At 33.0% G+C, this 12574-nt stretch overlaps 1 protein-coding gene across 1 annotated transcript in view; it reads left to right on the top strand.

Moving 5' to 3' along the window:
* LOC100294643 (mutS homolog 5) overlaps window positions 1–8074 on the top strand; it is an 81956-nt gene extending 73882 nt beyond the window's left edge. Inside the window, exons 7-8 of the mRNA XM_031923982.1 lie at window positions 5925–6288; window positions 8024–8074. Coding sequence (XP_031779842.1) covers window positions 5925–6288; window positions 8024–8074 — 415 coding nt within the window. The remainder of the gene's footprint in view (window positions 1–5924; window positions 6289–8023) is intronic.
* Window positions 8075–12574: the final 4500 nt, after the last annotated feature.

Here is a 12574-nt window from a genome sequence, read left to right as displayed (position 1 = left end):
AAGGATAAAAAACATTCCAATTTTGTCAATCACAACAATATAATATTATCCTTAATAAATAAATCTTTATAAGTCTTGCCTAGTTCCTAGATTATAAGTTATTTTTAAATTGACAGATTTCTACCAGTGTAGTACATATATACATACATACACACACATATATATGATAATATAAATATATAATAATCATTTCCAGCTGGGTGTTTGATTTCACAACCTTTCTGTCAATCATCGTCAATATCATTTCGAATTAGACAGTATAACCAGCTATAGAAACATCCTGCAATTCTTGAATCTGAGCCATTATATCTCTTTCTTGATTTTTGCAAAGCTCATCAGTTTCTTTTTCATAAGAAAATGTTATTGGTCGACAAAGTTTAATCGATGATGGCCGAGGATTTTCCCAATGTACTGTTTTCGTAGTTTTATCAATCCACCGAAGTGGTACCATGGAACAGCAGAATATGCTGCTAAATGAATTTTTTTGATCATCTGACTTTTGACGATACGCGTTGACATTCGTCCCGTCGAAACCATATTTTAAAATTAATAATAAAGTTGTATTCTCTTTATCATAAAAAGATAGATTTAAAAACATAAATAACTGCTCAATGGTGTTATTTAGTAGCTGCTGAAGTCGTACCACACATTTTCTTTCAGTCACTACTAGGTCTTTTGGATAAGATTCTTCTCTAAATTTCGCAACCTACAAAAGAACGAAGTTACATAGATTTTTATTTCTAAAAATTGATATTTTTTTGGTTTTCTAAAATACATTCCTATTGAATTAGTAAATATAACAATTTTAACTTAACATTAAAAATTAGAAATTAATTTGATGTTAAACAATTTAAACTAATAATAAGCGTATGATAAACTATAGGATATAATGTCAGCGATTTTCAACCAAGAAATAACATAAAATCTTCCGTAAGATCTTATACAAGATTATATGTTCATGATAAAAAAAATATTTTCATCAAATAGAGAAGTCAGAAAAGGCTAGTTAACGGGCCTCACGGTAGTATTGTTCAACGACCTGTGGGAATCCGGCCTCGTTACTCCCACTAAAATTTCTCAACGAACAAAATGAGCCTTGTTTTGTTAATTTTGGATAAAAAATAAAAAGGATTATTGATGCTTTTTTCTTTAATTAATATCCGAGCAATTAATGCTTGGAATTGTTTAATCAAACATAAATTTAGTTCTCTTTTATATAATTTCTAAATATTTTTGCTTGTACATTACTATTCTAATAAAATAGTATTTGACAACACCTGAAACAACCATGACTCTTCTCGGTCTTGTGCGCGTATATGATTTTAGTTTTTAGAGAAGAGCAGTAATCATTTATTGATCTGCGTCGCGATTCTGACAACGGATCATGAATAGACATTTTATTCTATGCTATAATATATTGTGATAATATAAGAGGTTCGGAATACCAGGTAGTAGAAGGATATTGCAATATTAAAATTCCGTTATTTCGTTTCAATAACCAAAATAAATATATTCTATAAATAGTGTCTTCAGATAAAATATTGCGTGAATTGCAGATGTTCTTTGTAACAAAGAATTTTATGTCTTCGCTTTGATTTTACAGTATTTTCGTAAGACAATACGCTTAACTTTTGCGTTATTGGCTTTAGATAACGATTTTCTAAGTGTACAAAAGATTCGAAATTATTCTAAGTTCACGACTGATACGCGTTAGTTGCGTTATCAGGTTCGACAAGCTAAATCTATAAGTCTTTTGAGATACCAAAATATTTCTAAGTGTGAAAAATATTCAAAAATATTCTATGTGTTTTACCTGCACAGTGCTCAAGTTGCCCAAGAGCAGGGACTAGGCGCTTTAGTTGCGCCGGCCCTTAAGTTGCGTTTTGGCTAATGAGCTCAGATAGCTCGTACAAGTCCTTATAAAGGCAGCAGAGAAAGCGGGTATCGCGCCGCCGGAAAAACTATCACATTTATACTTGCACACGTACATTCACACCTATATACAAACAAATATTCATACAAACATATTCTAATGCGCGCGACGCTGCGTCGCTACTCCTCTCGCGCCACTGTGCTTGCCGCTCAGTATATCAAGGGGCGCGGTAGCGCCCCGATGGCAAGTATAAGTTTTATAAACTGTGTCGTCGGGAGTGCGCCGCGACCTATTATACTTTGAATTTGCTAAATAACCTATTTGATTTACGAATTCTGTATATATTTTATTTGATCTCCTGTTGATATTTATGTATTAGTATACAATTTCAAAGATTGTCATAAGATCTTTCTAATTACCATATTATTTTGTTAAGAAAATTGCTTGTTTGTAAAATAATTAATTTCGAAAATTTCGAGTTTTCACCTCCCCGATTCTTTTTTTTTTAGTCAGTAATAGCTTAATAGATATTAGAAATATAATAGAATTTAAATCAGATGTCCTGTTGATTCATCTGTTGTATTATAGACGTAAAGAAGCTTGATAGCTATACATCCAACAGTAATAATTTTGAATGAAAAACGGTCGCGCCATGTCTTATCAGGTTAGCGAGTGCTCGAGTTTTTTTCTCATGTCATGGCTTGCAGCCGTTTCTTTATCGCTGCAAGGGTCGATATGCATATGCTATGCATGCAAATACATGCAATTTTTTGAACCCATGCTTAGTAGCCGACACTGGCAGATAACCACCTGTAGTTCCAAATTATACTTATCCCAGGACGATAATCATTAAGTGCAAGCCCAGCTGAGCTGATCAAGCAGCAGAACAGTCGCTGAATTCGAGTCGCTGAATTCGAATCCGGTGTCAGTTTGGCCCTATCACGTCAGGGTCAAGGTCAGTTCAAGGTCAAGCTGAGAATAAACGGTTAAAAAATGAAAATACCATATATTTATGTTTTTTTGGTCGCTGAATCCGAATCCGGGGTCAGTCTGGCCCCATCACGTTAGGGTGAAGGCCAGTTCAAGGTAAAACTGAGAAGAAACAGTTTAAACCGATAAAAATGTTATAAAACTTTCCAAAAATGGAAAAAGATACCAAAAATTGTAAAAAATCTTATTCAAGAGATTTGATCACTTAATATCTTCCTTGTGTACAGAGCAAAGTTGCTTTCGTTTATATTTTTTTCCACTAGTTTAGTAACTGTCGATGTTTTTCTTTACTCCTTTTTTCTCTTGTAACGAACTCTTTTTTCTTCAAATGACCTATGCAATGGGTTTCTTTTTCTCTTTTTGTTATTTGTTTTAATGTCTCTCTTCAGCGTCCAGCAAAAATCTGCCATCATGTTGACATTCCATCTTCCTTGGTATCGATTCTCCATGACACTTATATCTTGATGAAATCGTTCTCCCTGTTCTTCACTGACGTCTCCTAGATTAAGAAGAAAGTAATCAAGATGGGAATGTAAGAAATGCATTTTATAACTCATCAAGCAACCCAAATTTTTGAAAGTCTCCAACATTTGTACAACTAGTTCCTGATAGTTCTCACTCTTTTTATTTCCTAAAAAGTTCTCACAAACAGTTTTGAAACTTTGCCATGCAGCTTTTTCTGTGTCGTTCATTTTTGTAATAAATGTTTCGTTTTCAAATAGAGTACGAATTTGAGGACCATCAAAAATACCTTCTTTTAATTTAGCATCACTTATTGCGAGAAACTTTTCTCCTAAATACTGGAAACAATCGCTATCTTTATCCAGAACTTTGTCGAACTGCTTCATGAGGCCAAGTTTGATATGAAGTGGTGGTAGCAGATAGTTTGATGGGTCAATCAATGGCGTACGTATAATGTTCCTCGATCCTGGTTGAAAATGTGTTCTAGTTGGCCATACTTTCTTAACGTAGTGATTTACCCTGTCTCTACTATCCCATAAACACAAGAAGCAGGGATTTTTAGTAAAACCTGATTGTTGTCCTAAGATCATGGTTGCAATTTTAAGATCACCACAAATTTTCCATTGATGTTCCAAGTACTTTATTTTTTCTAATACAATTTCTAAATTTTCATAAGTTTCTTTCAGCTTAGTCAAGTGAGCTATGGGAATAGATGGAAACCTGTTTCCGTTATGAAGCAGAACAGCTTTCAGACTTCGTTTTGACGAATCAATAAAAAGTCTCCATTCCTCGTCTTTATACGTATTCGGTTTTAATGCATCGACTAAACCTCTAATATCTGTACAATATACCAACGAATTCTCTTCATCGTTTGTGAAAAATTTCCTAAATTCTTTTTTTCTATCTCGATAAAAAGATGCCGTTGTTCTGGATTTTGTTCCCGATTACATGCACTGCTGCTTAGAAGAAGTTGCGAAATAGTTGACTGAATATTACATAAAATCAATAAATAATGATGATAGTATAGAATTTGATTTAAAAATAAAAAAGATCATAGCTTCACATCAAATTGCAAGATTGAGTCGGCTAATAAGTTCTAGAAAAGATTGGGAAGCTCGTGAATGGGAAAATTATGTTTTATATTATAGCACCATAATTCTGTCAGAATATTTAACCAGAGGTCATTATTATCACTAACTTTTATTTGTAGAAAGTTTGTACATTTTACTAAAAGATAATATTCATGTGTCAGAATTAAATTAAGCAGATAAAATGCTACACGAATTTGTAGCTAAAACTAATAATTTCTTTGGAGAGAAAGCAGTGAGTTACAACGTACATCAACTCTTGCATATAGCCGAGTCTTGGTGGTCTTAAATTGGTGGTCTAAAAGTGTCTTAAATTGGGGACCACTATGGTGTCATTTAACTTTCTTATATAATAGATACAATAACATTAGTGCTTGTATCCATAGATTATATTAATTATATTAGTGCAGTATTTGATACTGATGGTAAGTAAACATTATAGTATTTTACAAATAGTCAACGAAATTGAAGAGAATCCTACAGTTATAGATATTACGGATATTTAAAGAATTTGTATTTTCATGAAAGTTCTTCAAAATATGTACATCTTGCCATTACCAAATATGTTAAATTACTTATATCAAAAAAGTATTGTATATAGATGAAATATATTTTATAATAAAAAACATACAAATTTACCAAATACTTATTTAGTACTCCCAACCACAAACAAACTTCGTGATACTGTTTTTCTCTCCCTATCAATTAAAATTTTTATTATTATTGTACACTTATTTAAAAGTTATTAAAATCAACAATTTACAATTTTAAAAATATATAAAAAATAATATAAATAATATCCAAAAAGATTCTATTAATCTTTGCGAACGATAAAATTCATCACCAAATATCAACAGTCTTTTTGAATAATCATTTCGAAAAAGCAAATGCGAACGATCTAGCATCATAACCATTAAAATAAAAATAATAATGATAATAATAATGTTTAAAAAGTTTATTCAATTATTGCAAATATAAATCCGAAACATAATATTTTAAAGTAATAAAAGGTTACATGATTTTCATTTAAAAATCATCTGCTAATCAAATGCGGAAATAATTGGATTTTTGAAATAAGAGGTCACATGCTTTTCGCCTAAAAACCATCAGATAATCAAATACGAAATTAGCACGCTTTTCCCTTGAAAATCACCTGGAAATCATCTGATTTTCACTGAAGCTTTTTTGGTAGGAATTGCAATCAATTCCTACCAAAAAATCAAAAAGTTCGAGTTTGACTCGCACATCTCTAATAACAATAGAGGAAGTTAGTACGAGAGAAAGAAAGAGAGAGACCTTATACTTAAGTTGTCTATTTAATTGTTAATTTTATCGATTATAATTATTTATATTTTTTTTCTATAGTTACTTTAAAAGATCTTCATACAATCTTCTTATACATTACAATCTCTTCATACATCATATTTACACAATTTAAACCAAGTGACATTAAAAGAGAATTGTAGCTGCTAGTGAATATATTTACTTAAAACATGTTTAAAATTTTTCAGATTAATATCACTATTTCAAATTGCTAAAAACAACAATTATGTTAAACCTCATATTGTTAAAGAAAGAAAAATTGCAATAAAGTGCGGCCGACATCCATTGTTAGAGCAAACACATACATTTATTCCTAATGATACATACTCTGAATCTACCAGCAATTTGTTGAAAATTATAATGGGTCCAAGCAGCTGTGGTAAAAGTACATACGTTCAACAAGTTGCTTTAATTATCTTTTTGGCTCATATTGGCAGTTATGTTCCAGCTAATCAAGCTGTTATTGGACTTGTTTCACAAATTTACAGCAAGTTATTTATTTGTGAAAGTTCTTCTTTGGAATCAAGTTCATTTTTACAAGATATACGACAGGTAATTTAGATATAAGGCATTTTGTAGAAAGAATTTTGTGCATTATTATAGCGCGCTTTTACAGACTAAGTGTGGAGTTTGCAGAACAACTTAAGGTAAGCTAGCACGAGCCAAAGGCGAGTGGGTTTGCAAACCAAAGACAAGTACTGCAACCATACGAGGTCTAAATGCTCACTTAGGCTGTGCTGCGGCGACCGCGACACTATTTTCTTTTATATTGGGTTTTCGAGTATTTAATTTAATAAATATAAATATTTACATTATTGCATCTAAATTTTTTTGGCTTGTAATCATATGTGTATGCTTAACTATGATGTCTAATTTATACATTGGCAAAAAAGCAGCTTTTTTTACAATAAACGAGCATGCATCTTTACGTATGCATGTGTGTGTGTGTCCGTGCGCGTATTTATTTTTCTCTCTCGGAGGAAGAGATATTAGGGAAAATCTTGGAAAGGCCATAGCATTAACTTGTTCATGGGGTCGTCGAAACAGCCCTATCCCTAATGTCAATCGTGTGTCGGATTCACACCGACTAAACCAGTCCCCCTTACGGCCAGGTAAAAAATCACCAACCCGTTAAAAAAACGCCCTCTTTACCTTTATCGACCCTCGGTAAAGTTGCCTAGCGCCATCTTCTATGCCTCTTAATTCCGCGGTACCACTGTCAAGTAATACTTTGCCAAAGGCTTTTGCCCGCATCTGGTTAATGAGGTCGTCATCTCTATAATAATCCTTAATTTTTTGCGACGCACACACACACACACGTACATACTCAACCTCTTCGTCTTATTCTGTTGTTCCGGACGTAACCGAAGGCTACTAGGGATAAGAGCAAGTGCGGCATATATTAAGTTTAAGAAATTTACCTTGAAAAATATGAAAAAAAACCGAAATTACTTTTTTCCCAAACCAATATATACATTGTATGGAACCGCCCTTCGAGGATTCTCAGTCTCTTCATTCAGAGTTGTGCTAAATCAATCACACACTTCGACAGACTTTGAGTAAACAGACTCTAGAAAAATTCTCAAAAAACAGGAAGTATACTTCCGTATTTTGAGGATCGGTCCTTAAAAGACGATGTAATCCTCAAAACGCTGGATCAGTGCCGAAAAAATTCTCAAAAGAATATAAATACCAATAAATTCTATTTTTTTGGAATTGTTCTTACAGCTTTCAATGCATCTGAACTAAATCTTGAAAATGTTTTATGGTAGGAATGTATATTTTTATCATATGTACTTGTTTATACTATACAATAGTTAGTAATAGTTATAACTATACAAGTTCTGGAAATAAAGGCAAAAAAAAAAATTTATTCAGCATCGTTCAACCATACTCTAGAAAGCCTTAACCCCGACACCTATGTTCCTCTTCAACGCGTGTGAAAGTTTGGGCTTCACTTAGTTACCTTTTCTCGTTTCCTCGCCTCTTCGTCCTTTCTAACTTCCTTTTTCAAACGTGTTAAGGAGCTTTTTGAAAAGACTTCTGCCTTGCATACCCTGATCTTTCTAAACCATACATGCATTGTTGTGTTGGATATGAACGGGTTATCATAGATATGTAAGTCGAACGCTCAAACCAGCAAAGTTAACATATTTTACTACAGAAAAAGAATTACTTGCGGTCGTATGGAGTTTACAAAAATCAAGCAATAATCGACAAGTCGCAAAAATTTACATCAAGACAGATCATATGGCATAAGTATTTCTATTCAAATGTTAATTTATAGGTAACAGAATCCGTCGGTAGATTTTGGATACTCAAGACTATAACCTTGTAATTAATCACGTGTCGGAAAAAAAAACGTTTTTGCAGATATGCTGAGTTGGCATCCTGATTTCAATCCGGAAGAACAACAAAAATCTGAAGAAATTATTATTGAATTTTAAAAAAGTATTTTTCTTTTAGTAATTTCTTTAAAGACTTTATGTACAAATTCAAACACCTTTCACAATTACAACATAATAACGAGTATTTAAATCAATTATTTACAAAAAATTTAGATAACGAAAATCAGACCAGCAAAGCTACTTATATAATAGAAAATGACATTATTTATAAAAAGAATCTATTAAATCACTATAAAAGTATTGTCCCTAAAGAAATTATAGAGACACTTATTCTTGAAACACACAAGACTTGTGGCCATGTAGGCGCGAAAAAAGTCATTCGTACTTTACAAGAAGATTTTTACATTAAAATTTTAATACATAAGGCGTGAAAACTAATTTTATTTTGCGACTCATGTCAAAAAAACAAAGTTAATTCCGGGAATCCCACACAACTTATTATTCATTGATTTTTATGGTCCGTTACGGACCGGGCGCAGTGGTATGAAAAATATACCTGTAACGATAGACGCGTTCTCAAAATTTGTTGTGTTATATCCTATACACAGGCAAAAATGTGACACAGTGATAAAGAAGATATTTAATGATTATGTTCTGTTATATGGAAAACTGAATCGTATCACGTGTAATCACGAATTGCAATTTACATCGAATGCGTGAGTCAAAAAATTTTAAGAAGAAAATATTTATTTAGGTTTTTCATCTATTTAACACCCACAGAGTAATATCGCCAAGCGTGTAAGTAAGAAACTAGGTGGATTTTTTCGCACATTTACTAGTGAAAAACACATGGTTTGGGCCCGATTATTAAATGATATTAATATCACTGACAGGGTTATCAATGAAATATAACACGACAAAACGAGCTTTACTCCTATCGTACTTCACATAGGTATGAATACCTACACGAGCATGAAAAAATTTGATCAAATCAATTGATTTAGATGACTAGTCTCTGCTTAAGCCAAAAATCCATCTTGCAAAAACTTGCGGAAAAGTACAATCTACAAAAAAGGCCATTATTGTTGAATTTAGAAAGAGAGGCAAAGTTCTTGTGAAATCAAATAATATTTCTGATTTGGAAGATAAACAAATTGCGAAATTTTTCTCAATTGATGAAGGTCCGTACGAAATATTAAGAAAAATTGGCAATACTACGTATTTACTATTTGACCGCGATAAACAAAAAGAAAAAAGGAGATTCCATATAAATTATTTAAGAGAATATAAAAGAAAACCTATTTAATCCCAATATTATTCGAATTTTGTTTATGTCAATATTTTTATAAGTAAAAACATGTACAAAAAAATGATTATATATAAGTCACGGTGTATGTATGAGAGTGTCTGCACAACACCCATTGTGCTAAAGCAAATATCTCTTTCTGTCCACACAAGTCATGTTTTAAGTTCGGACATTCCCGAAAAGTTATGCGCCAGTCCGCATAAGTCCCCAAAGTCTGCATAAGTACCGTTTCATATATAACTGTGTCTGCTCAAGACTCGTTGTATAAAATTATATGTATACATGCTAAAAATAAAAATAAAATGTGCTGCTTAAAATGCAAGCACACACAAGTCACGTTTTAAGTTCGGATATATATATATATATATATATATATATATATATATATATATATATATATATATATATCATTTTTCCTTTCATCTGGGAGACTATGTAACACCCCGTACAAGCTCCGCAGTGTACGTATAACATGTTCAAAAAACTAAAAATTGGATATTTTCTGCTCCCACACTTTTCGAACTCAACAAACGGTAGGAATTGTGGAAATTTCAATTTCTTGAACCATAAACGATAACAAGTCATTTTATGCCAAATCATGAAACCCTATATTTTTCGACAAAAAGCTTTGGAGCCCATAATTTTCATGCAATCCTTGCTAAAATTCTTCCCAGTACTCATAAACATATGTACTATAAGTAAAAATTGCGGAAATTTCGATGTTCTTGAACCATATTTCTTGAACTATTTGAAAAAGCGTGATTTACGTGTCTTGGCTCTATGTGATGGTCATATTTAGCGGTCGCAAGATATCAAAATGTCCGCGATTTCTACGTAAAGTATAACTATTTTTGAGTATTTTTACTAAAAAATTGGTACGATTTGTTAAGAATTCTTTTGTAACAAGATTTTTGTCCATAAATATATTAAAATTTACCACTGTACAGCTGTGCAGTGCGCGCATTATAATGTCCTTGCATAAATGAAAATTGTGTAAATGGGGATGTATGTATGAGTTTTTTTCGGCGGCTCGATCCCCACTCTGTCCGGAGCCTTTATAAGGCCATGCGCGGCCTATGGCCAGTCACTAGCCGAAGAGTAACTTAAACGCCAGCGCAAATAAAGCGCCTAGTTTCTGCTCAAGAGCAACCTTATACCTTGAGTAGATGAAACTTAAAAAACATCTTGCTTATTGTCAGTATATAAGAAATAAAGAACAGTTTATAAGTAGAGTGAAAAAAAGAATGTGGCTTTATTTAGAGTAAACTGACAAAGGGCTATGAAACGTAATGTAAGTGGAGAGCATGTTGCTGGCTCGAGTAGCTGGCAAGCAGTGAGGTGGCGAGCAAAGAGCGCCGCCGAGCTTAGCGACAGGTTAGGTTGTCGCGTCAGCTTAACGTCTTGGGGGCGCTGAGGCGCTATCGGATAGGGCTAGGTGTCAGGTAATATCGCCAATATTCCAACCCCCCCTTCCGATTACACTCGATATTGTCAAGTCTGCCTTTGGATTTGTCAATCCGCTGTCTTCCATTGCGCATCTGCTGATGGTCGTTTCTGTGAAGTTATTCTATACATGGAAAACTATGTTAATTTCATAGTTATATTACTGAGAGATTTCGATTATTGATTGCCGAACGATCAGCTGGAAATAATAATCACGTCAATGAAATCCAGTCGATTATTGAGGAATTACGTGAAGCTGGGCATATATATTGATACGCAACTTTCTTCTTTGCATCAGTACTACCATGAGTCTCGATGTGTTTGGAAGAAAACTTGAGGGCTCGCAAGTGAGTCGTGGTCCTCCAGGCATTGGTTTCAATTTTACACCGGACGGTGATTTTGATTTAGAAAACAAGCGACTTTGCAACCTAGGACCGCCCAATCATCCAAACGATGCAATCACATTGCATTCACTGAATGTTATTCTACAAACTGAAATAAATTATATAGCTACTAAAATTGCTGGAATTGGTGAAGTTATAGAAGAATATAAGCAGCAAGTTGAAAAACATCAATTGGAAGTGAATGCAAAATTGCGTTATCTTTATAGTACAACTCTTCGCAATTACTCTGGTCTTGATTATATCATTGAAGAAGTGAATAAACAATTAAAAGTTCGTATAGACGAATTTCCAGATGGATTTTCATCTACTGTAAAGGAAGATGGAACGTCATAGAGTAGCTGAAGAGCTGCACAAGCCAGCACGTCGGCGATACAAGAGAAGAAAATATGACATACGTGGAATAGACGAGACTTGGCAAGCGGATCTTGTAGAAATGATACCATATTCTAAAGAAAACAAAGGTTTTCATTACTTACTCACTGTCATAGATATATTTTCAAAGTATGCATGGGCCATGCCAGTCAAGTCAAAGAGTGGTAATGATGTTACTACAGCTATGAAGTTAATACTAAAAGAAGGACGAGTACCGAAGAATCTACAAACTGACCAAGGAAAAGAATTTTACAATTCAATTTTTCAAAAACTTATGAAGAAGCACAATATACACTTATACTCTTCGCATAGTAATCTTCATGTAAGTATATGCGAACGATTCAATAGAACATTAAAAAATGCAATGTGGACAGAATGCAGCAAACAAGGAAGCTATAAATGGTTGGATATTCTACCTAACTTGCTCAAAGCATACAATTTGAGAAAACATCGGACAACAGGAATCGAGCCTGAAAATGTTACACTGGCAAATGAGCGAGAAGTCAAGAGACGTTTTCCAAATGAAAAATCGCCAGTGAAAAAACCGAAATTTAAAGTAGGAGATAAAGTACGAATAAGTAGGATAAAAAGTGTTTTTGAAAAAGGTTACACACCAAACTGGTCTACTGAAATTTTTACAATAACGCGAGTTGTCAAAACTAATCCGAAAACATACCACCTCAAAGATTATAACAATAAAACCGTCTCAGGTGGCTTTTATGAAACAGAAATTCATAAAAATATGTATCCTAAAATTTATCTAGTAGAAAAAGTATTAAGAAAAAGTGGTAAACGTGTATATGTTAAATGGCTAGGATTTAGTGACGAGCATAATAGTTGGATAAATAAAAATGAGATTCTTTAATGTAACTATATTAACAATTTATGTTCTTTTTTTATGGATAAAAGGATCAGATTGTAGTAAATAAAAAAAGCAGATGTATTATGTTTATCATATTAAATTT

The sequence above is a fragment of the Nasonia vitripennis genome (genome assembly GCF_009193385.2).
Source record: "Nasonia vitripennis strain AsymCx chromosome 2 unlocalized genomic scaffold, Nvit_psr_1.1 chr2_random0003, whole genome shotgun sequence".
NCBI lineage: Eukaryota > Metazoa > Arthropoda > Insecta > Hymenoptera > Pteromalidae > Nasonia > Nasonia vitripennis.
Note: the sequence above shows the minus strand (reverse complement) of the source record. Positions and strands in the feature narration are given on the sequence as shown.